Below are 25,698 nucleotides of genomic sequence, written 5' to 3'. Positions count from 1 at the left end.
AGGCAGGCATGCCAAGGTTGTTTTGTTGGTAATTGCCTCTCTCATAGAAGCTTTTTGTCTGCGCACACTTGCCGCTCTCCTCTGATGCCACACAGCTAACGGGGAGGGCACGGACTCTGTAGACTTAATTTGCTCCCTGACTGTTCTCCCGGTGCTGATTAAGCAAGCATCTGTTGTGTTTGGAATACAGCGGCAAGCCAAGTGGAGCATGGCTAACTATTCCCCTTCCTTCTCGTACCGAGTTATTGTACGACGTGGCTGACATTTATAGGAGCTGCAGCTGTCCTTCTTTATTTTCCTGACATTAACTCCACTGCTTTTATGTCCCTAAAACAAAGGTCTCTTTTAGTTCTGGAGACCCACCAGGTCTTTCAGAAATATTCTCTCAAGCAAATGCAAACGTTTTCCGATCCTAAAAATGAAATCTAAACACATAGAATCTGCCTTTTACAGGATCCCACTGTCTCTGTGCTTTTTGCCAGACACTTCCTTACCATTAATGATCTCATATTGACACATCACCCACCCTTATGTTTCAGGTTGTTGGAACAGAAGCCTTCGCCTTAGGCCTAGTCCACACGTAGCTGGATATCTGGGAAAACAAATTCATTTTTATGCGTGTTGGCCTTTCATCCACATAAAATCTCTTTGTCGTATCACTAAAAACAGTGGAGACATAAGAAAACTCCGTATTTGTGTTAGCGTGTGCATAAGAAAACTGATTTTTACGATCTTGCGCATTTCAGTCTGAAACAAATAATGCGCCAATATATTAACATGTATGTTTTAACACAATTCCCAATAGACATGGTGTTTTTAGTAACTTTAGATTCTAGTACACTATTTAAAAGTATCTGTCCACACATTTGAGCGTCGTGTTTAATTACTAACAGGAAGTTTGGTTGTTCCGAAGCAATCTGATTGGCTGACATGTTTTAGCGTTGTTCTACACTGCCCCCTACTTGCAGTATTTTTAAAACAACGTGGAGGAAATGTGTGTTTGAATGCAGACCTGGCTACTTGTGGATAAGTCTCAGTCTTTCAGTGTTGCTCTGCATTAAGCTCCATTCATCTTTTCAGCAGCTTCCTTTTTGAACAAAGGTATCGCCATTTCATGATGCTGCCACCCACAGTGTTTCATGATGGAGATGGTTTAGGGTTTGTATGGAGGCTTGAAATTCTCATAAATGCTTGAATTTCAAAGTAGGTGTTTTTTAGGTTTCAGTCTAAATTTGGAAAGCTTTATTTGTAGTTGAAACTAGATATTTGAAGATAATAAAGACACATACACATTTTTTTCTCACTGTCTGAAGTGAAATCAGACCAAGTTTCTCGTGTTTTAAGTCAGTTAGAATTTCCAAAATTATTTGTATTTGCGAGAATATTTATTAGAGATTTTTTTGTAACTTTCCTTGACCATTGAGCTCTGAGAAAGACTTTCAAAAATATAAGTTGGTTATATGTTAACTTATTTTTTATTTTGTCCCTGGTGTACAGTATAGAATACTATCACAGTAAGGAATTATATCACATGATAATGAATTGAGACTTTTTTTTAGTTCACTTGTATTGTTTGGGTGGTACTGGAAAGAAAATTTACCTTCAAAATGCTTAGAAAGTTCTTGAATTTTGCTGTGGGAAACATGTACTAAACCTGAATATAGTGTTAAGTTTTCCAAACACTTGCACTGTTTTAAACATCGCCTAAAATGTCCAGTTAATTGATTAGATCACCTCTGAATGAAACGGGCTCCAGCAGAATTTATTGAGGGGTGTCAAAGTTGAGGAGGCTGATCATAAAAGCGTAGAAACCAAATAAAATCCACTGAAGTCTGTTGAAAATGTGGAAACTTCGCAGGACGATCTACCTGAATGAATGATTTCTCCTGCCGTGGTCTGAGGCAGGTGCAGAGGTAGAGTGCAGGTAGCTGGGGTCTGACTAGCTTACATGCAGGGCGAGTCGAAGGAGAAGGCGGGGAGACTGGGTCGATTTAAAACAGCCAGTCCCTCAGGCCCAGTCTGCCCGTTTCACTTCAGCCGTTTGATGTTTAATTGAAGTTGTTATTGGCTTCAAATGTCACCTTACCTGATGCTGCAGGTGTGAATCAGTTTCTAATTGAAAGCTAACTATGTCCTCCCCGGCCCCATGCCTCCAGGGAGCAGCTCCAGACTTCTATTAGCCCAGACCCAGGCTCTGTATCGCCACGCACCATGTGCTGCCTCGCAGTTATGTCTGACCTCTCCCCCCTCTCTCTCCCTCTCTCTGTGCAGTGTGAGGAGAAGTGTGTGTCCCATGTTGCATTAGTGTCTGTGTGAAATGCTGGCCTGTCTGCCAGGGCCAGGTGACCTCCCCCTCCAGCTTCTCCCTCACACGCAGATGAACACTGGACTGCAGAAATGTAAGTACTGATCTCAGGACACACACAAAATCACAATCACAATGCAAGCAGATGAAATTCCACATCTCCAGCTCTCTTTTTTTCACCCGCGGGGGAATATTTTTGTTCTCAAGTGCAAATCTGTCTTCAAGGGAAATTAGGATGAACTGCGCCATTAATTTGCTGATGAACTAGCTCCCCGCCCCTCTCCCTCGTCCCCCGCGAAGACGTGTCTGTCACAACAGCGCGGCCCCGCGTGCTTTCCCAGAACGCAGCCGTCGCGGCGGAGTGTTAAACATAGCCATCTCGCCTAATTTTCACCATCAGGAAGAGTCGGTTACTGTCAGACTTGCAGACAGATTGCGGCTGAGTGGTTTTGCCCCGCTGATCTTGTAATGCGAATGAATTTAAGATGCAATCTGCTGCCCTGGTTTAACAGCAGACTTGTCAGTGCCTGCCAGCTGAATTAAATGTGTTTGAGTTTTACTACCCGACTGCTGACAAACTAGAGACTTTTGAGCATTACTAGCCAGCAGTGCAAATGGAGAAGTTGAGGTCACTAAGAGCGGAGGCTGACTTTTAGTGAGTGGTGAGTGCATAATCAAAACAAATGTGTTGAAGTTTTATTTTGAATTGCTTGCAAAAAAATACTGCTTTTATTGTTTAATTTCTGTATTATAATAGAGTATTAGTGCTATGCTAAGGAAATATTAATATACAATTACAAGAATAAAATTGTACGAGAATAAAGTCACAATAATATGAGAACAAAGTCATAACATAACTGTATTCTTGTGATATTTCAACTTTATTCTCGTATTATTATTACTTTATTCTTGTGCAACTTTGTGTTTGAAATATTATGACTTTATTCTCATTATTTCAGCTTTATTTTTGGGATATTATGACTCTATTCTCGTAAAACTGACTATTTTCTTGAAATGTTATCGCTTTATTCTCTTATTTCGACTTTATTTTCATATGAATTTATTCTTGTAGTATTATTATTTTATTCTTGTGCAACTTTATGTTATGTTATGACTTTATTCTCATTACTTTGACTTTATTCTTCAACTTTATTTTTGCAATATTATAACTCTAATCTTGTAATACTGTGACGTTTTTCTTGAAATATCAATTTATTCAAATTTTTTTGGCTTCATTTTTGCATAACTTTATTCTCGTAATATTATGACTTTAATCTCTTTTATTTATTTTTTCATAGTATGGCCTTATACGCCGTCATTATATATAAATATATATTTCATCAAAGAACCGTCTGATCATATCACAATAAAACCGGGCTTTGATTACGATCCTTTACGTTTTCCAGCTTCACCTCATCACAGTCTCCTTTTCTTCCTGTTATCATGGGAGTTTCTCTGAGTGGAAGCTCAGTCCCAGCCTGACCCATTTCTGTTCCATTCCAGCATTTTTTTTTTTTTTTTGAAATGCTCCTGCTCATCAAGACTGTAATTTCAGAATCACAGTAATCAGCCAACCCCCAGGAGATCAGCGAGCATGAGGGAGTCTGCTAAGTGGCAGCGTCTGTTGCCTCTCTCAGGCAGCCCTGTGACACGGCGCAGCCATCAGCCCAGACTGTTTCTCTGCTCTTTCCTCATTTCTGACACACCAAGACACATCTGAGCACAACTGGAGTTCATTTTGTTTTTTCTTGCCCAACACTGTAATGCATTTACGTGATGGAGTGAGAGACACGAGCAGCGCGGCGATTCCAAGAAGTGTAATTTCGCTCCATTTTTCCGTCGCTTTTACTTTTCTAATGCTCTCTCCTTCTCATCTGTTCTTCAAACAGACACTGCTACTTGAAAAGACATGGATCCTGTTTCATTCGCTCTTAGTTGTTTTATCAAAGAGCCAAATAAAAATTCTGTTCACTCAGAGTTATAGTGCAGTGTCGGACCCAGCACCTGTAGCTCTGTGTTAGCATCTTTATTCTCAGTCCACACCACTCAGTCTCTCCTTGGTACAGATGTATCACACCTCTGCAATGTAACCATTACAAACAATTCCAGAGGTGAAGTTTTCAATACCCCAGGTTTTCAAAACCATTGTAGCGTTGGCCTAACGCTAACCTTTTGGCCAATGGTAACTCTGAATTAGATCAATCAGTCGATCAATTTTATCTATAAAATACCCTTCATACTAAAAGCAGCTCAAAGTGCTGTACAGATCAATAAAAACAAAAACAAACAATTAACCACCCCTACACGGTAAAACACACAACCTCATGGAAAATGCACAGACTAAGCAGAAATTATTCAATTTAGGAAATGCATTTAAAAAGTCGAGTCTTGAGCCTCTCTTAAAGACAGCAACGTTTTCTGCAGGTTCTCTGGCAGACCGTTCCACAAACGGGGTCCATAGTACTGGAAAGAAGCCTCAGCATAAGGGTGTGTTCTGACTCTGGGACCTGTTAGTAGTCCGGTGCCAGAGGACCTCAGGGTTTGCAAGGGCTCATAAGGTAATATCAGCTCTGCAAGATAAGATGTTGCAAGACCATTAAGACATTTAAAAACCAGTAAAAAAAATCTTAAAATCAATCCTGAGACATACTGGGAGCCAATGCAATGATTTTAAAACAGGTGTGATGTGAACCTGCCTTCTGGTCTTGGTTAGCACTTGAGCAGCAGAGTTTTGTAACAGCTGAAGGCTGTGCAGGTTTTTAAAATTTTTTTAGGGGGACCAGAAAGCAGGGCATTACAATAGTCTACATGGCTGGAAATAAAAGCATGCATCAGAGTCTCAGTATTAGCGAGGGAGAGAATAGACCGAACTCTGGCTTTTTTTTTTTTTTTTTTTTGTGGTTAAAATCCTGTTGTTGTTTTTTTGTTTTGTTTTCTCCCCTCCAGGGGTCTTTTTGTGGGCTCTAATGTCCCTTTATGAAAGTAGGCTGACAGGAGAGGGGGGAAGACATGCGGTAAACGTCGCTGGGTCCGGGAATCGAACCCGCGATGGCCGCGTCGAGGACTCAAGGCCTCCAAACGTGGGTCGCGCTAGCAATTTGTTTAATATGCAGAATAAAAGCGAGCTCAGAGTCGAGATGAACGCCCAGGCTTCTGACTTGTTTTGAAGGTTTAAAAGATGCAGTTTGTAATTTTTGAATAATAATGTCCTTCTGATCTTCTGGTCCAATGATTAAAACTTCTCTTTTGTCCTGGTTGAGCAGGAGAAAGTTCTTTGCCATCCAGGTCTTTATGTCTGAAATGTAAGTAAAAAGTGCAGTGATTGGCTGGGGGTCGTCCTGACACAATGAGATGTATGGCTGAGTGTCATCACCATAACTGAAGCTGATTCTACGGTTCCTGATGACTCCACCAAACAGCAACATGTACAAATTAAAAAATAGAGGACCTAAACTAGAGCCTTGAGGGACACCATAGTTAACATCATGGATCTGTGAGGAACAGGAGCTGTAGGGATCATTAGGAGATATGTAGGGATTCACCTGTCAGTTGGGGGGTCTGTTGATTAGAAGTGTCTTACAGACCAGAGATCTGGCCGTAATGGAAAAGTCACAAGTGGAAAGCGGTTGTTTAAAAAACATAAACAAAATTCCTGTTTGAAGTTTGCCACAATCCATGCAGGGGACACAGTCAATGAGGACGAAGGTGCTCTGTGTAGAGGTTCAGCTGTTTTTGGTTGACACACAGAACCAGCACTACACATCACCCTGTGACACGGTAATGGAAGTATCATGCTTTGGGAAGGCTTTTCTACCACAACGACAGGAAAGCTGGTCAGAGGGAAATAGTTAAATACAGGGCAATCCTGGACAAAAAAACCTGCTATGAACTGGAAAACACATTAGATTGGGAAATTCATATTCCAGTAAGACTGTGATTCCTACTGGAACTGATTAGATGAAAGCATTCTTTGGGTGAATGGCCCAGTCAAGATTTTTAAGACTCAAAGGCAAAATGAGTTTGATTGGAGGTCACCAGGTGCTGTCGAAACTTGAAATATGTAATTTGCTGACATTCTATATATTTAAAAAATTGGCTGAGGCTTGAAGTTGAGGTACTTGTTTGAGGGATTCCTTCAGAGAAGGCAAATAACTAGGTAGTAAGACGAGACATGATTCTCTTACAGAAGGGAACATTGATTCATAAACATGTAGGCATAAAAGATTGCAGGGTTTAACAACGTGCTCTTTGCTCAGACTTCTCATCTCTTACTTGCAGAGGAAAATGTGCGAACCAAAACTGCCAGCAGGTTTTAAAACAGACTGAATCAGCAAATGAATCTTGTTGTTGAACCCTTCACTCTAAGTGCTCCGAGTTGCTCGGCCGACCAGCCGGCCTCTTCTGCTGCGACTGAATCTGGGGATGTGAGAGTCGTTTAAAGTTACGAGCTTGCAGGTTGCTGTCAGAGACAAGGCCAGAGCAACTGCTCTATTCATCATCAGGGAGTGACTGTTAACAGATGATGGCTGTAAAGTGTAAAGGCTGTCGGAGGAGTATATCAAGTGAAGAAAACAGCCCATTTTCCTCTCAGGAAGACTCAAGAGCCTTGAAGTGGCTCTTGTTCCTCGGTTCTTATAGGCAGAACAAATGGAACGCAGCTGCGCCGCTTCTTAGGCTCTACTGATCTACAAACTATTTTTTCCCTTCTTGTTCTTGTTTATTTATAAAGGTTATATTGCTCTATTGGTATCAGCTTCCTCAAAAGTGCAAAACGTAGGCAGGAAGAGGGTTCATGTGAAATGCCCCCTTCTCCTCTACCCACAAACAAAAAAAATACCACTTGTCTAATTTGACACAGAGCCTTCAGTTCTAATTTCCTGCTCATGTGTGAAAACTGCAATTTCCAGCAGCACGAGCCCCCGCTTCCCCGCTGCTTAAACCTTTCTCAATAAAAACAGTAGTTTGAATAAAAGAAACCCTAATTAGTGCCTGCTGACTGTGCACTTGTGTTCCAATCAGCTCTCTAGCAGTGGGATAATTAGCGCTTGGTCAGAGTGGACCCTTTTTTCCCCCCCGTTTCCTCCTTGGCAACGTACTTAGCTGGAGATCTGAGAGATAACATGCTCCATGCCACTAGCAGTCACCAACATGTTTCCTCCGTATTCCTCATTAACCTTCCCTTTATGCTCGTAGCTTTCAAATAATCGGGGTTTTAGGTTATTGCTAATAAGCAACATTTGTTTGGTAGAGGATAAATTGGTAGACAGGAATTTTTGCTGATCTAAGCAGCAAGAGATCCATTTTAGTCACAGTTCAAGGCTGACTTTTGCAATGATTTGTCCACTGTTGCATATTTTACGGCAGTAACATGTCAAGTCACTAGCATGATCCTTTTTCACTGTAATTCACTTTATCAGTCTTTTGTTTCCATCTTATTTGTACTGAATAGGGATTTAATGACATACACACAATTAACATCATACACAATGCTTTCACAGGAATCCCACCTCAGGATTTTAGCAAAATTTCAGGGGAAAACCAAGAATCACTACTTTGTGTTTCACACACAGAAAAGAGGTTTCGTGAGATTATCACAAGAAATCAGTAGTCTCTTTTTCTCTCTTTATTCCATGATGTAAACCAATTAGTTGACGTTTTTGTATTTTGCACATGCTTTTATCCAAATCGACTTAACGAGGATATAACAATCCAGATTTTGTCAAACAGGACTGACAGTCGGGTTCTGTCAAAGGTGACAGGGGTGATGGTGTAGAAAAAAAGTGCAAGCATATAGGGAAGAGCAGTGTGGGCAGTCGGGAAGTACTGGGTAGGTGCTAGGCTAAGATAAGAGATGCTCTCTGAAGAGCTCAGGGCTTCAAGACTCTTACTTTAGACAGCGGTGCTCAGTAGGTCATTCCACCATCATGGAATAAAGCAGGAAATAGAAACTGGATCGTCTTGAGCATAGTGTAGGACTTCAAATCCACGCCTTGATGTTTGGTGTCCTGCAACTTTTTTGAGATGTCCCAGGTCCAACACACCTGAATTAACTCGTCAGTGCAGTCAAGTTTTCCAGTGTCCTGCTAATCACCTCATTATTAGCCTCAGGTGTGTTGAAGCAGAGACGCAGCTGGAGGATGCCAGACCTCCAACCCTGATTTTGAAGAGCCTCGGTGTAGCCGACAATCTCTTGACGATTGGAGTGACCAAGTCATGGTGTGAGCTTTAGCGAGAGCATACAAGTATTTTGTAGTAACTTGAATTTAAGTCAGACTGCTAAGGGTAGCCAGTGAAGCTCAACGAACACTTTTAGTCCATCCACTATCTGTAGATCAATGGTCTCAAACTCCAGTCCTCAAGGGCCGATGTCCTGCAGCTTTTAGATATCTCTTTGCTTCAGCATACCTGTCTCCAATATTAGCTCATTAGCATAGCTCTGTATAGCTTGACTGTGTGCCAGTGAGGCAGTTTCGACATTTAATTCAAGTGTGTGGGACAAGGGACGCATCTTAAAGTCGCAACACTGTGGCCCTCAAAGAATGCAGTTTGAAACCACTGTAGTCATGGGAGATGACTGCACCAGGAGAGCTGCGTGACATGTTGGGTTCGGTCCTGATTGATATTTCTTATGTTTGACTATGCAGAGATGCAAGATTGAGCAACAAAGGCAACATGATCTTTATAGGTCAGCTGGTCAACGATCAGCCACACAGGTTTTTAGCTGCCTTTACTGGAGCAAAAGATGGGGATTCATTTTGGATTACGATTCTGTGGGGTATAGTGAGTTTGGCTGTAAAGACAAGCAGTGTAGAAAGAGAGGTTTAGTTGGAGGTTAAGGGTTTTAATCCATGCGAGAGAGACGGTCTGAGATTCTTAATAAGACCTTGTGGTACTCAGGTGGGAATGACAAATAAAGCTGCGTATCATCAGCGTAGCTCTAGTATCAGAAGCCGTGTGATCGGATGATTTGACCCAATATTGTGATGACTTAAAACAAATAAATCTTAATTATGAAATGCTCAAGATGTTTTGTGACTTGCGGCAGATCATGGCGCTCTCTTCCTTCTCACTCCCATCCCTTTCTTCTGCAACACACGAGGCGGCGGGAGGTTTTCACACCATGCGGCCCTTTTGTCAGAATCCCCGACTGTGGTTACATTTTCCAGTAAAATCAGCGCTGTATTTATTCAGTCTGTTCCTGTCACAACGAGACATCATTTCCAGCAAGATCATTAATCATTCCTTGTGTTTGACAGGCGAAACCTATCCTCAGCATGTCTGTGTGCTTGTGTGGAAGTGTTCATTTCTCTCTGTTTGCTTAGCCTGGCATTTATTCAGTGACAGACAGACACTGGGGCTCAACGATGGCGGGTGTCAGGCTCCAGCTCCTTGGCCCGGACCCCTGCATTAATGAGGGTGCCATCAGTGGGCTGAACACTTTGTTTCAGTGGAGCCTTTCCCTCCGAGTGCGTGTCTTTGTGCCGCCCCATGCCAGCCCCCACACATCACTACCCATTGTTTCCTGCTCACAAATAAAGCAGGAATTAATCAGCTGATTGGCACGACTACTGGCTCTGCTTGGTCCGTGCCCCTCACTTCAGTCTCTTTAGCTCTGAGCCTCATCCCACGAGGTTAGTCCGACTGCTGAGAGACTCAGCCCTCAGTCACAGGAAACTGCAGACTTCCAGCAGAATCTCACATACTTGATTTATTCCTATTTCTGCACCAAAGTCAGGTGACTAATTAGCCGTGTAGACATTGGTTTTGCCTGAGCTAATTGTACCTCCTCCCCTGGTCAGAGGGAAAAAAAATTAAATGCAGTTGTGTCACAGGTGTAGTTCATACTTTTATTATGCATGTCATTCTTGTAACTGCTTTGAATTTTTTTTTTGAAATGTGAACTATGGACATTCAGCGTTGGGAATGTCTATGTTGCTGAAACAGCTGTGAAAAGGCTCAATGATGGGCGAATTCGTTTCTGCACAACTTTAACACAACAGTGGTCTTTTCCAGCGTCCCATCAGATTGTTTTCTGAAGCAAAAATTAAACCTCAGTGGTCCAAGACAACCAGCTTTGTCGACTATCGCTTTTCCTTGCGGATGTTACTTGTGCTTCAGGCTTACAAGCGTAGCAGAAACTAGCATTTCAGGAATAACTTTTGTATGTATTAAAAAAAGTGTAAACTCTCTGTGTTTCAAAGACCCAGGATCTGTGGAAGACAAACAGGCCCACAGCATCACAAGTCCTCCATCTACTGAACACTTTTCCACATATTCAGCTGTTGTGTCACCTGAAGTGTGGCTGTTGTTGCCACAAAGCTCAGTTTTAGTTCTTCAAACCAGAAAAGTAGTTGAATTCCTAGTAGCAAACTCCACATCTCAATATTCATAAAATTGGGACAGGTAATCATGTTTTTTGGCTTTCCTCACCATCAATCAGTCAACACCGTATGTTGATGATTACTTTCTAATGGTTGTTCTGGAAACCTGATGACCCCAAGTTGCCACTCTGTGGTGCAGCTCCCTACCATTCTCTGTATGCAGGGGGCAAAATATATGGACCCATTAAACAAGCTGGAATATTGAAAAGTCTATTAATTTCATGAACTTTCACTAAGTGAAACACATTTTTAGATTAATTGCACACAAACTGGTGTTCCCCACCTGTTTCTGTTTACAGTAATGAGAACATGACCTTTAAAATTAGAATATTACATCAGATCAATAAAAATATGTATAATACAGAAATGTGGGTTTAATGAAAAGTATGCATAATCCCAGTTTAAAGGTTATTTTAAAAGGTAGTTTTAATCTGACAAATGAACCTCGTCAGAGATCATATTATAATTAATTGAATATGACTGTATGTGGGTCATCCTCCAGCCGGCCACTAACGAAATGAGTCAGTTTCCCACCACATGCATCATGTCATATATATTTCTTCCTCAGAGACACAGAAAGTCATTAATTAATAAACAGAATTTCCTAGAAAATGTCACCAACTAACAAAGTTTATGTAAGTTCTAAGTAAAAATAGAAGAAATGCTTCAGTCACCATAACTTAAAAAAAAAGGTTTGTAAAGTTACCAGTACTTGTACAATTATGGGATTGTCCCTTGTGGAAAAATATAATCAAATCAAAGAATGTAATATCCATCTATTTGACACCATCTAATAAGGTAGCCAACAAATGGCCTTCTGTGTATGTTAAAATTGGGCTGGTTGTGCATTTAAATCTGCTCGGATTTAAAACAACAACAAAAAAGAAAGCTAACAGATTAAATGGATCATTTTGACATATAAACCAACTATTTTTGTGGCTGTTGTTGCCGTTTTTGAACAACCTCACACCCTCCCACATTCGCAAACAGGTAATCATGTTCACATTGTCACTCTGGCATTGTTAAATTTAGTCACAGTGCTTAGCAGGTGCAGCAGAAGTGTGTGAGCCGAGTCCTAGGAGGTGTTCCTGCACATCAGAGACGCTGCCTCTGTGTCTGATTAGTTGTCTGCTGTCATGGAGGGGCTGCTCTCTGCATCTCTCTTTCACTCTGTGTGTTCTTTTTTATTTCTCCCTGTAGCAGCCACAGGGGACCATTACTGCGTCTCTTCTTTGTTTGGTTTGTGATTCACCCACTACATGGCAGCCAGCCCTCAGCACTTATTCTTGGCCTGAATGTGTCAATTAGACCCCTGTAATAGCTTTTGACCTAAAAGCCACCAACAACTGTACTTTACTGGATTTCACTGGAATCCGAATACGTCAGCTTTGATATTTTCTGCTGAGAAGAGAAAAACCTCGACTTCATCTGCATCTGGTGATCAGGCCAATGGGAGCTGCTGGTTTTGAGGAGAATATCATTACACAAGATTGCTTTCTAAAATCCAGGGAAAGCATTTGCCCTTGAAAATCTCTGTGTTTTAATTCAATTTCGGTACAAATATGTACAAATTTTGAACTATTTCCAAATCGTTGAAACGAGGGAATCAGGAAGCCAGTGGAAGAACATGCTCCAGTCAGATGAGGCCAAATTTGAACTTTTATAGTAGAAATCTCCCTCTGCACATTGACCTGAACACACTATCCATATGAAGACAAACGGCAGAACCATCATGCAACAAGGAAGGACGGACAATTTGGCAGGGTTTCCTCGCGTCCTTAAAAAGTCTTAAATTTACACACACAAAAAAGAAAAGAATAGTTGGGCTTAAATACACTAATCACTGTTCTTAAATGTTGTTGTGGCAGGACTGTTTAATCTTATATATTCTCATATGTTTTTTTTCTCTCGTGGGACTTTACTGTTAGTCAAAAGTTAGTCGCACACAGACATCTTCATTGTGTCCTATAACTAGAGGTGGTTGAGGCTACCGGTAGCTAGCTGCTAATACACTCCTGCTAGCTAGCGTCTTTGCGTCTATCATGGATGAGTACAAATTTATTGTCATTTGCCACTAGCTCGCTTTCTGTCTAGCTGAAAACAACATATCATCTTGTTTAAATGAGAGAGTTCATGATGGTAAAAGAGCAAAACCTCTTGGGATGTTTAAGTGTCGTCTAGAAGAAACGGTGACGAGGAGGAGAGTCGGAGGGGACGACTTTATGTCTTTTTAACAAGTTGTAATCTGTCAGAAGAACATTTTTATGTCTCATTATGAAAAAGTTAGTTTCTTAAGATTTAAAACTTGTCTAGTTTAAATGAGAAACTAACAAGAAACTTTAGTTTTAACGAGTTTTGCATCTCCTTACAACGTGAAAATTTCTCGTTGGGAGATTCTGCACTTAAATTTATTACCTTAAGGCTAGGTACATTCAGGGGGAAAAAAAACGTTTAAGATTGGCAATATGAGGCTAAAGGCTGTAGATATGCAGTGCCAAGAGCCACAAACAGACTCCAGACGTTTTTGCTATGCATGGTTTTAATGCATATTTATAGTTTTTTTCTGTCTTAAATTTCATTCAAGGTGATATTAAAAATTCTTAAAAAGGTTTACATTTGACTTGCTGAAACCTGCAGATACCCTGGTTCATGTGATGCATCATTTAATATGTTAACGTCTGTGGTTATAACATGACAAAATGTGAAACAGATCAATAATTTCACCTAGATTGAATTGTCCGTTTCATTTTGCCTCCCTTGTTTTCTCTTCTTGCCTTCCTAACTCCGTCTATCCTGGTTCTCCTCCTCCAGGGGACACCGTACAAAGGATGAGATCCGCTCCGTTTCCAACCCCTGCAGAATTGGACGCATATGCTAAGAAGGTTGCCAACAACCCCCTTACCATCAAGATCTTTCCCAATAGTGTCAAAGTCCCCCAGCGCAACCACGTGCGCCGCACGGTCAACGGGCTGGACACGTCAGGCCAGCGCTACAGCCCTTACCCCCCCTCTCAGGCCAGTGCCAAGACGGGCCTCCTCGCCATCGTCAAGGCGCCCTCGGTCAAAGGCGTCCTGAAAGATTTCGACGGTAGCCGGGCTCGCTTGCACTCTGAAGTCAGTATGAACCCTCCCACTGGACCCTATCAAGTGGCTTCAACCAGCACTTTAAACCACCACCCACCTCTGCCCAGCCTGCCCCGGCCCCAGCACAGCTTGACCCACCAACAGCAGGACCTGCCTCAGACTTTACACCTACCCCTTTCTCAGCCGCAGGCTCACACTCAGAGTCTTAGACACCCTCCCCCTTTGGCCCTGCACCCTCAGGGGCCAAGCAGACTCCAGACTTTGACCCAGCACCCAGCCCTCGGCCACCCGCAGGGCCCCCCCGCAGTCATGCTTCAGCAACAGCTGCCGCCCGGCCCGCAGGCGAGCAGAAAGCTGCCGGATGGCGACGCGCCACCTAACGTTACCGTCTCTACCTCAACCATTCCACTCTCGATGGCCGCCGGGCTGCACCAAGCCCGCCAGGCCGACCTGAGCACCATTGTGCATCAGCTCAACCAGTTCTGCCAAGCGCGGGCCCAGGGCCCGGGGGCCAGCTCCATGTGCGAAGGCCAGATCGCCAACCCCAGTCCCATCAGTCGCAACCTGCTCATCAGCGCGTGTTCCAGGGTCTCCATGCACAGTAACCCAGCCACGCCCGGCTTTCCCCCACCCAACTGCGTCATTGGCCCCCAAGAAAAAGCCACTGCTCCAATGGGAGCGCACCCCCCGCCCAGCGTGGCCGGTTTGAACCACTTACCTTCCATCCACGCTGACCCGCAGCATCTGCAGCACCACGTTCACCCACCACCGAATCCGCTCCAACACACCGCCCAGCAGCAGCAGCAGAAGATGCGCTCCTGGAACCCCCATCAGCTGACCCACGTACCCCATATTCAGAACAGCATGACACACCTCTGCAAACAGCCTTCTAGGGACCCATCCTTCCAGTTCAAAGGCATGGGCTATCCCGGGGAAGTGCTAGGGGGTCAGCCGTACTCACTGAAGCCTCCGCTGGACCGGCCCACCCCCTCCCCACCTGTCAACAGCAACATGCCCGGCCCCATGGCCCACTACACCAACGGCCACTACTTCCAGTCCCACATCTGGAGCAGCAGCATCCTTCCCACGCCCAACAGTGACAGCTCGGGGTCTCAGGACGTAGCCATGCCATTCCACAACGCCGGCCCGGGAGGGTGTACCACGCTGGACTGTGGGCCCCCTGGGGGTCCCCATTACAGGCTCGCAACAAGCTCCACCACGTCCACCTCCGGCCAGACTAATCTGATGCAAACGGCAGATTACTTGGGTGGGGACTTCCAGACGCCCTACTTCCGCGATCAGAATCTCGGGTTGATGGGCAAGATGCACAGGCCCCCTCTGAACAGGGTAGGTCCAGAGGTCGGAGATGGCAGAACCGCTCTCATCCAGCACCCAGGGTACAGATAAGCTATGGCCTTGTCTCCACAACCATTATCAAGCCCCTTTGTTTAGTCTTAAGAAAGGAATCACAAGAATAAAACTCAACAGATAACCTAAAGGACATCAAGTATTAAAGAGGGTAAAATAATATATTTAACGCAGAACAATAGTTTTTTTTTTCTTCTTCTCCTTTTTGTTTTTTTGTTTCATCTTGCAAGTGATCAATTCCTTGATTTTTAGTTTTGCTTTTTTCCTGGCTCCACAGGTAGCTATTATTTCCTGAAATGTGTGTGTGTGTGCGGGCGTGTGTGGGCGTGTGTGTGTGTATACACACTCGCAATCCTCTCTGCTTCTTCCTCGACCATACATTGAATTTCTGTGCCTGGATTTGAACAGATTCCACGTTATCTCTACTTCAGATCCGTAACGTGACTTTTCTTATGCATGTAAGAAAGAAGTAAAAGTCATCGCTCACAGAAAAATGGTGACATCAGCTGATATTTTCGCTTTTTTTTGTGTGATTTTACAGGACAATATCAGGAATTTTTTTGGCTGCGACTGGTTTAGACTTCACTTTGGTGATGACGCCAAAATTAAGTACAATCACTTCCATGCAGAGAAAAGGAGATTGATGGGAAAGGGGCTACAATAATTAGTAGGTTACATGTCAGCAGAGGTTTTTTGTTCTTTTAATTTATTTGTATAATAGGACTATTACAGATAAACTCCTTTCAGTTGGTAAAAGAAGCATGTAATCAGGTTGTTTGTACATTATGAAGATAAAGCAGGAGCAAATATGACAAAAAAGCCAATGCTCTGTTCTGCTTATAATGCTGCAGTGAATTCAGGTATTTAAAAAATAAGCCTTGTTGCTAGAGCCACATTTGGCAACAAGAGTCAGAAATACTAAGGGCAGAAAATAATGAAAACCGTTTCCCTCCTCTACCTTAAAATGGCCAAAGTCAGGTTAATGAAGACACCAGTATGAAATTGTGCCATCACATCTTTGTCTACTTTTTAGACTTTTTAGATATTTTTTTTTTCTTTTGTTTTTGTAACAAAATGTATTACTTGAATGTCGAGGCTCTTCGTTTTGCAGGTATCGAAAGGGATCTGTCGGCTTTGTGGACACTGAAGAAGTTTGTTTCAATGCGATGCAGAATCTAAAGCCAAGGCAGAGCTTTCTAAGCCCCCAACCGGGTTAGAAACCGAGTCACACGTGAGTTGCTACTGATGCTGATGTGAAGTCTGCTCTAATAGACCAAATTGATCACTTGCAAGATCGTTCGGAGGGTAAACGAAACCGGCGTTTCGGTTCGACGTGAAAAAACAGCAAATGCATTGTTTATTTTCTTGTACACTGGCTTACCTACTAGACTACTGTAACTTTTAATGATTGTGTGTGAATGTTGCCGGCGCAGTTAAAAGTGAGCGTTGGCGTGTGTGCGCAAAGTGTGTGTGTGTATAATACCACAATGACACCTATGTTTTGTTCACCTAACTCCCTAACAGCCCTTAAAAAGCCTTAAGTGTTTGGTCCTTGGACTTTCCTTTGACAATGAGCATGGTTTTAATAAAAAAAACCCAAATAAAGAGAAGGAGGAGGGAAAGGACATACAGAAACAGCAATTTCTTTTTTTTTTTTTTTTGCCTTTTAATTTGAATGAAGTTTTTTTTTTTTTCATCGAGAGCAATTCCTTAGAGATTCCTTATGGTTGGAAAGCAAGAAAAAGGAGGAATATTTTGTAATTATATATTTTTAGCAATGTGTAGTTACTGAGCTGTAACTTTTTTTTCCAGTTTCAAAGCTTCAGTTTGCAGTTGTGACTATTTATGATACTTGATTTGCTTGTTATTTAAATTTTATTTTCCTCTTTTGTTTCTTGTACTATTGCTGTGAAATGGAAGAAGGTCCACGAGCCTTTCTTTTGTGTCATTCTGTACGACAGATAAGAGGCAAGAGCGTGAGAGTTGTGCTACTCTTTTTGTAATATTGTAATAATAAAATAAAGTTCTAATTTATGCTTTGAAATGTGTCAGGACTGTCATTTGAACAATTTAGAGGAGTCGGGCCTGATTTGACTCGTGTTTGGGATCGTTGTCCTGGTGTCAACAATCTGGAAATGCATACAAGTCTGGTTCTGGAATGGATAAGGTAGGTTAACACTAAGCTTCTGGAGTGACCCAGACCAAAACCCAATTATGGACTAATCTTAAAAGCCGGCTGCATGGCCGGCTTTTAATTGAACTATAACCTTCTCAAACAGAATACTGATCAAATATGATGCCAGATGTACTTTGATGTCTCCACAAAATGTTTGTCAAAATCATACCTGTATATTTTATCCTATTTGGATTAAATATTAAATTCTAACTGGGCAAAAAAAATAAAAAATGCTCAAATGCATCTCTGAAAAACCAAAATTATCACCTTTTATTTGCGTAACACAAGGAAACTTCGACTAGAGCCTCACAGCCAAAGAAGTGACTGAACAAAAAGGTCTGGAGCACGTATAATTTGTAACTGTGTCAGCCGGAGCCGAAGGTGGCGATTGTTGCTCCGATTGCTGTGCTTTCATGCCCTTTATGCAGGCCTGCCTCTGCCTCATGGCCAGAGGAAGTCGAGTAGATGGAGCAAGCTGTGAAATCTGCAGGCCTGATCTGACTGCAGTAGATTTAGCTTGTCTGGCTGTGATGAAAATGGGACCTGTATAAAGGGCACACAGCAGGAGAGGCAGGATCAGCACCTTGGTGATCAGCACAACGCCATGATGGATTTTAAGCCACGCCAGAGGCGCTGGAAGGTTGGGGCGTCTTTGCACCGCTCACGTTCAAAATCAGCTTGTTGACATACACATCACAAGACATTTTAATAAAAAATACAACATTTCATCTAGGATTAAGCAAAACCTGCTACAGCATGCCTAAAGGTAATTTTTTAATAGAGTTATTGATGTCAAACACAGGAAGACCCTCAATATTTTCCTTGCTACTGTTGATATTGCTTGAATGTTTCTTTTGAAACTGTGTTTACAACAACGCAAACACTGCAAGTCAGTTAGGGCATCAGTTCAAGCTTTTCTCTGTTGTTGCTCGTATCATTCGGGCTGAGCAACCATGTTTAACTCTTCAGATTTACAGGAGGCTCATCTCGGTGGACTGAGGCGGCCTCCTCCTCCTCCAAGAACCCTCCATGAAAATGTCTCTCCAGCTCCTCCCTGTGGAAAAACAAGGAAATATTACAAGATCTGGATTTATGTACAGTCTTGGAGACTTTTTCTTTTTTTTTAACAACCTCTGTTAAACCCTCTGGAAGGGCTGTCCAAATCAGGCTGCTGGCTCAGATCACAGCATCCTGGATCCTCACTGATGTTGACCAGGTTGGTGTTCCATTTGTTCCAGTTCATTTCCTCGACCCTAAGGACACAAGGCGACGCATGCTTCCCTTATTTCCAGCTGTGCAACACCTGAGGTAGCTTTAAGTAGCTTGAAACCTTGTGAACTGTGCATCGGTTGACCCTGAACACACAGCTGAATTTTCTGTTAATTATATGCAGCAGCACTAAACCTTTGTCTCAGCTCTCTGATTAGTTCTTGCTGAGGTTTCCCAATTATTCAGCTGCTCAGAAGATGAGTCAGTAGAATCAGGAGTTTTGCTTCACAGGGTAAGAAATGTCCAAAAGAAAAGATTAACTGCATACAGTTGAAACCAGACATACAATTATATTTAGCCAAACATTACCTGTTCAGTCCTCCAGGTTAAAGATTACTCCTTTTAACTCACTCTCTTTTTGCCGCAATGCTAAATGTTAGTACTTTAACATATTATTTACTTAAAAATCTAACCTAGTAAAGAGTAATTCAGTATGTTAAATCAACAAACAATTGAATTGGTTCATATCTGATCCAGAACTGGTTGGCAAAATAACCTAAACTAGGTTTTTATATTTTATTTACTTTCTGTTACCTCTGTTTGTTTATTTTTTTATTTATCTACTTCTTATCCATGTACTTCTGTAAATAATTGCTGGGTTTTTGTTTGTGTGTCTTGTTTTCTCCTTGGTTCTTGCTTGTTTTGTCATTTATTAATTTGTGTTTATTCTCCAAAGTACTGTCTCAAGTATGACTTGAATGTCTATGTATGGTACTCATTGTTGCTCAAGAGTCGGCAAGACAATGACTCGCCAAACCACATCACCTGTATCTAGAACTGGGACAGAACCAGGCTAGTTAAATGTGGATGGTGGATGGCAAAGAATCAGGTTTTCCAATCTCAAACTATAAATATAGGTTCCACAGCCCTTTGTGTGTTTGAATAGCTGACATAAACATAAAGGGTCCTACCTGAAACACCTTCGACGATCGTCTCCAATAGCGGTGCAGAGTTTCCTCTCCACCCCAGAGCGAAAACTCTTCTTCAGACAGCAGGGTAGCCGCCTCTCCATGTCCATGATTGTGACAGCCCTCTGGGGACGACAGCAACCCATGTAACTACTGCTCTCTTCAATAAATACCAAAAGGAATGCCAGTCACTCACCTGCAGCCTCCAAATGCTGGCGCTCTCCGTGGTGATCTTTTCCACTGTGCGGCTCATTAGGGCTATAAGCATGTTGAGGAGCAAGATGTAGGTGAGAATGATGTAGCCGATAAGGAGGACGTAGAAGACCTCCATGTACTGGTACTCCTGGGTGAACTCCATGTCGCCCATGCCGATGGTGAACTTGAAGAGCTGCAGGGTAGTGTAGGAGATGTTTCTGTAGCTGGGCGTGAAACACTCTGTGTCGGGTTTGGAGGTAGCAAAAAATCCTTGCCTCCCTTGTCCTGTTCTGTTTTCAGGAGGAGCTTGTATGAGCAGTGTGACGACGGCTGTGACAGGAGACAAAATGTAATTTTATGTCAATCAGGGGTGAAAATACAGACAAGCCTGGAGTTGTCAACTTACTCGGGATAAGATAAAATACCTGCTGAGAATCCAAAGAGGAAAACAATATAAACAAAAAGGAAGCGCAGGATATCGCTGAGGATCATCTGCGAAGAAATCGGGTATTAGATGGCAAACTGTCCATTGCAATGTAAGTTGCAGCTCTTTGATATGGCTACCTTCTGTATCATGACACTGTAGATGCCCATGTGTTTGTCGCCCCTGGAGTAGTACAGCACGTTCACCCAGCTGAGAGCCAGACAGATCACCAGGAAGCCCAGGTACTCCTTCCTCCCCGCCCAGTACAGAACAGTGGCGACCAGGAACAGTAAGCCCTGCGCGAAGCTAACGACAGCATGGATGTTAGATTGACTCAGTGCATGTGACCCAAGTTTACTTGTAGTCACTACAGTCTTTGCAGAAATAGTCATATCTAGTGAACTGTTTCAAGTATTGACTTGTTACAACCACAAACCTGTAACAAAACCATTCAATTTCTTTGGATTTTATATGATAAAACAATACAGACAGATATATAACTTTGTGTAGGAAGAAAGATTTAAGAAAAATTAGGTCATTCTCTCAGGAGAAGAGTGTATACTTGCCTCATTTTCAGTTATTTTGGTTTGGAAACATTATTTCATTTCCCTTTGAATTCATAATCATGAGCTGCTGTGCTTTTGTTTGGCATAATACAAAATTCCAGTAAATTCCTCAAAATGTCAGCGAGTATGTGTGTTAGACACTGTAGAAATAAAATAATGGTAGAAAAATTTACTCACAAGAGAATCTCATAATATCCATCAATCAGCAGTGTTTGCATCTTTGGCCTCTTCCTCTTCATTTCTATAATCTGGGGATTTTGACAATCAGAGGTTTTACTAACTTAAACTGCCACAAGATGGCAACATAAACCACTGGGTGAAAATGTGGCTCACATACCCCAGTGACAAAGAAATAGAAGTTTGCTAGTAAAGTCAGCAGCTGGCCTGAAACATACAGGTAATCCCAGGCGTCGTCAGGGATAAACGGAAGCTGTGGGACACAGAGGAGACATTAGTTCAGGTCCGTCTCAGGTTCTGTTAATCACTGTTTAAATCTGTTTACCTGTGTAGCATCTTTTTTATTGTAGGCTACAACAGTGAAGATGATCAGGAACACAAGGTAGACCAGGAAGTTGAAAAAGAACATTCCACGTCCAAACTTCTTCCACTTATCCTCCAGGAGGCAGCTGAGCGGCTCCTTCTCCAGCATCTCGTGGCGGTTCTGACAAGAGACACGACCTTGTGACCTTAATGACAGCTTAAGGTTTTTCTGAGTTTGCCTGCAAAGCTGGGACTCACGGGAATTTCACTGCCATAGATTAGAATTTCCAGAACAGAGTTGTTCTCGTTTGTGTCCAAAGAGGTCAGGTCATACAGAGAACTGTGGACGGGTCCATAAGCCCACTCAGTGAATTTACGGGACAAGTGCTTGAAGTGATTCACCTGGAATTCCCTTTGTAAGATGTGAGAAAATACCTGTAGACAAATAAGAGAAAGGAAGTTATAAACAGTCTGTGACAGTTCAGACTCACCTGGTTAGAGACAAAAGGATTCTAATCTAGTCACAACTGAGGGCTCCAACCATATTAGTCTTATTTTTTTTTAAAGTGACTCTGGGTTTGCATTTACCCCAATCTTGCCATTCTTGGCAGCCAGTTTGAGAGGTGTGACTCCATCGTTGTTCTCTTTCTCCTCCAGCTTTATCTTGGGATGCAGTCGGGCGTTGGTCTTTAGGATGCGATCATAAATGGCCGTTACGAATTCTGTGTTCTCCTTCGAGTTATCGGCCACCAACACCAGGGCGTGCAGCACTGTGTTGCCGTGAGAGTCAGCCATCTTGGCGTCCGCTGGAAACTCATTCTCCATTAAGTAGCTCACTATGTCAGGCTGGTTTGTGCAGGCTGCTAGAGACAGGGGCAGCTCACCTATAATGGAATAATTAAACAACATGAATCACAACACGTGCTACCTTTACAAACACAGGATGCCAGAAAACTGTGAGCTTTTGCCACCATGAGACTGTCCTACTGGCTGAATATTGTATAACTATGGAAAACACAACTTCAGAACACTTATATTAGCCATTGCAGTCCAAACAGTAAGTGTGATGTTAATGTTGCGCACACTGATTTTGTGACGGCAATAAATACTGTGGAGCCCTAACAGTTATATCATTTGAGAAATTAAATGTAAATATATCCAAATTCTAGTGATGGTGTAGAAATTATTTCCAGCCAGTGTGGAGTGGAGAAAATGTAAGTAAAATCACACTTGTGCAGCTAACTACTATTATCTGTTAGCTAGCAAGCTAAGTATTTAGTTTGAAACTAAATATTTAGCTAGCAAGCTAAGTATTTAGTTTGAAACTAAATATTTAGCTAGCAAGCTAAGTATTTAGTTTGAAACTAAACATTTAACTAGCAAGCTGAATATTTAGTTTACAAACTATTAGCAAGCATTTAGCTTCAAGCTATATATAGGCCTATTTTTTTCCCCGAGGTAGCACTCAGCTAAATATTTAAGCTAATCTAAAACTTCACGTGCCGATAGCCGGAAGTGGACAATAAAAATAAAAGCTGAGTTTTGTGAACCTCTTTATGAACTCCTGCTGATGATTAATGTTGACGTCCGTTGAAATTAAAACTGCTCGTCATTTGTTTTAAGATGAAATGTACAAAAAATAGATAGATAGAGAAAAGAAACGATGACGAAGAGGTGACGGGAAGTAATTCAGTCTCGCCAGCTACAAAGAGGTTCGTATGACCGAGTTTATTAAATCTACATATTACATAAATAGGTATTACAAATTTAGCTTGCTAATTAAATATTTTTGTTTTAAACGGTGACATTTATAAATGAATGAATAAGAAGGTGAAAATGAGACTGCATTACTTTTCTCTTAACGGCTGTTAATTTGCTGTTGATTTTTGCCTGCGTCACTTTAACTTTACAAACGACAACCCTTATTACCTTACTACTTATTAGAAAATGTGAAAGAAGTATGGTTTTGTGACTTTATGCCTTGTCAAAGACATATTCAACAAGTTTTAAAGATTTAAATTGTCCGAAGTGCAAATAAAAAGTTGTGCAAAAAAAAACAAAAAAACTATGTTAGGTTTTGAGGCCATGGTTGACGAGAAATTCTGATTCCCAGGAACATTTCTAATAAATGTTCTTATGTCAAATCTGGACATTCTAACACGTGTAAAAATAAAACTCCTTCAAGTCACTATAAACATTTTGAGGTAATAAATATGGTTTTGTTGTTTATTTTGATGACTTAATGTTAATTTGGAATAGATTTTGGCAACGCCTGTCTTAATGAACCTCTGTTTCACACAGTGTGAAATCACCTAGCATGACTTAATACCCACCAATAAGACATTTAGAATGGTCTTCCGGCTGAATCCTTTTGTTACATTTGTTACATAGAAACTTTGGTCAGAACTGCTGTGTTTTTTTAGGTAAATCCAAAACCTTTGTCAGAAGCAAATCAGTGTGCTATGAGAAAAAAGATTTACCAAAGTAGAAGTTGGGACCATCATGAGGCTGAAAAAACTTCCCACAGGCTTTGGCATGAACATCTGCACCTTTGCTGACCAGCAGCTTTACATAGGACATACTCCTCCTCTCAATGGCTATATGTAGAGCAGTTTGACCTATAAGAAGTCATAGCAAAACACATATTTTATTATTTTGTTATTGTTTAAAAAAAGGGCATTATTGAAAAACAGTGGAACATGGAAAAAGAGAGCAGACTGACATGTTTAAGCTTTTATTCAGAAGAAAGTTGACCTTTATAGTAGCTATCGGTGAATGCGGCGTTCACAAACTCTTTAATGTCGCCGATCCTCTCTGAAACGCTGACCAGCTCCTCTATGGTTTCGTTCTTGCCATCTTTGAGGTGCAGCAGAGCTTTCATCAGGGCGGTTTTACCGTACGACTGATCTGTAGATGTGACCGCATGTTGGGGGAGTCAGAACACAGATCTGCTGTTTGGGACACCTGCTGGGTTATGGCTACCTTACACACTTACACAGAGAGTCAGAGAGTTTCTTCATGTTCTGATTCAAGTACTGGTATAGGCCGTCCAGTTTGTTGACGTCCCTGCTGGCCACTGCTTTAAACAGACGCTCAATGGTGAAAGTGGAGCTGTCTCTCTTTGGCTGTGATGCCTCACCTCGAATCTCTCTGGAAACAAAAATTGTTGCATATCTCAGGGTTTACTGTGGATCAAGCAGTTTTTTAGTCCATTGTAATCAGTAATAAGTGGCTTGACAGCTCACAGTACCCATGTGGTGATGTAATGGTAAATTAAAGCAGAATCAGTTTATGTCTGTGTGCAGAGACTCACTTGTCAAAGTTGAGATTGAATCGGATTTGAGGCTTGACCGGCTCCATTTCCTCCTGGTAGTCGGTGTCCATGGGGGCCTTAGGGGCCTCCTTGCTCAACCCTAAAGCAGAAGCCAAGCCATCCTTCTTTGGTGCCTTTTGCTTCCGTTTCTCTTCCTCCGTTCTATCATCTGCCTCCAGATGGAAATCAAAAAGCTCTGATTTCCTCATCTTTACATAAAACTCTGGTAATCTGGAATGAAACATGACAAGTGTTTTAACGTTCAGCTGGTCTCAAAGGGAACAAAAGTATGATCATTTTTGGGTAAATACCTCCTGAATATTATGAAGGAGGTATTTACCTAAACAGATCTGTCAGTCTCTTTGACTGACAGATCCGCCTACATGGTCATGATGTCTTTTCTTGACTACTGTTGTGTTTTAACAATAGCTTTCTGGTTAGAAAGCTAATCACTCTTGGCCTGTGTAGTTCAATTACCAGTTGGTTGTAGTTTTGAGACAGAACAAATCCAGGTTTACTCAGCTGGTTGTAGATTGGGGTTCCACAAAGCTGCTGTCTCAGTCCCTTGCTTTATTTAACAGGACTTATAACAAATATTAAGTAGGCTGCAGTGAAATCCATATAATTATGGTGTCATGATAATGGGAATGAATAGGATTAAACTCAAAGAGGTTATTAATAGGGGTACACCGATAAATCGGCCAAGATTTTCCTTTATTTTGGGAGATTGGTGATTGTTGGATATTTAGTGTGAAGCCGCTCTTATCCACTGATCTTATCTGCCTCGTCAAAGGTCTAAAAATCAACTGTGGAGAATTTATCTGTTCTCCATGCTGAGTTCTTGGTGTGTGAGGTTGAAGAAGAGTCAGTGAGTTTAATTTATGAATTCTATTTATTAATACCGAAATACAGCTGGTCCATTTCTCATGCTACTTTTAGGAGTTAGCAGGACAAAATAGCAACAAGCGACACTTGGTAACTTCCTTTGTTAGCCTGTCTAAGCTATGCCCTAAAGAGGGCATTCCCTAGTGCAGGGGTGTCAAACTCATTTTTGTTTTGGGCCAAATAAAGATCATGAGTGCTCTTAAAGGGCCGGTTGTGCCAGAATGTATTGATAAAACCTGTTCACAAACTGATAAAATATCAATAAGTTCTTAAAATTAAATAATATTATTGAATATCTTTTCAGTCCCTCCAGGATTTTGTGAGTTTTTGCAATAAAAAGTGTTT

At 41.8% G+C, this 25,698-nt stretch overlaps 2 protein-coding genes across 3 annotated transcripts in view; one reads left to right on the top strand and one right to left on the bottom strand.

Moving 5' to 3' along the window:
- Positions 1 to 17,177, top strand: part of fam222ba (family with sequence similarity 222 member Ba) — a 51,041-nt gene extending 33,864 nt beyond the window's left edge. For both annotated transcript variants that reach the window (XM_032576509.1, XM_032576510.1), the window contains exons 2-3: positions 2,272 to 2,399; positions 13,498 to 17,177. In XM_032576509.1, the coding sequence (XP_032432400.1) occupies positions 2,318 to 2,399; positions 13,498 to 15,176 (1,761 nt within the window). In that variant the 5' untranslated portion in view covers positions 2,272 to 2,317 and the 3' untranslated portion in view covers positions 15,177 to 17,177. The remainder of the gene's footprint in view (positions 1 to 2,271; positions 2,400 to 13,497) is intronic.
- A 378-nt stretch (positions 17,178 to 17,555) lies between these two features.
- On the bottom strand, positions 17,556 to 24,728 carry trpv1 (transient receptor potential cation channel, subfamily V, member 1). The gene is made up of 15 exons (XM_032576508.1): positions 24,469 to 24,728; positions 24,151 to 24,305; positions 23,910 to 24,062; positions 23,636 to 23,773; positions 21,744 to 22,039; positions 21,414 to 21,590; positions 21,178 to 21,336; positions 21,013 to 21,105; positions 20,853 to 20,923; positions 20,250 to 20,415; positions 20,111 to 20,177; positions 19,687 to 20,015; positions 19,494 to 19,615; positions 18,445 to 18,566; positions 17,556 to 18,367 (listed from the first exon to the last, which is right to left on the bottom strand). The coding sequence occupies exons 1-15, from the start codon at positions 24,711 to 24,713 to the stop codon at positions 18,285 to 18,287; spliced, it is 2,376 nt and encodes a 791-aa protein (XP_032432399.1). The 5' UTR covers positions 24,714 to 24,728; the 3' UTR covers positions 17,556 to 18,284.
- Positions 24,729 to 25,698: the final 970 nt, after the last annotated feature.

The sequence above is a fragment of the Xiphophorus hellerii genome, chromosome 11 (assembly GCF_003331165.1).
Source record: "Xiphophorus hellerii strain 12219 chromosome 11, Xiphophorus_hellerii-4.1, whole genome shotgun sequence".
Taxonomy (NCBI): domain Eukaryota; kingdom Metazoa; phylum Chordata; class Actinopteri; order Cyprinodontiformes; family Poeciliidae; genus Xiphophorus; species Xiphophorus hellerii.
The sequence above is the reverse complement of the archived record's forward strand: the minus strand, read 5'-3'. Positions and strand labels throughout refer to the sequence as shown.

Bases quoted from the DNA above. Each gene is read 5' to 3' on its own strand.
- trpv1 (XM_032576508.1), bottom strand. From the start codon at position 24,713: ATGTTTCATTCCAGATTACCAGAGTTTTATGTAAAGATGAGGAAATCA. The intron at 24,306-24,468 runs GTGAGTCTCTGC...TTTTGTTTCCAG, and splicing joins TTCAATCTCAACTTTGACAA to AGAGATTCGAGGTGAGGCAT. The intron at 21,591-21,743 runs GTAAATGCAAAC...ATTTGTCTACAG, and splicing joins CCAAGAATGGCAAGATTGGG to GTATTTTCTCACATCTTACA.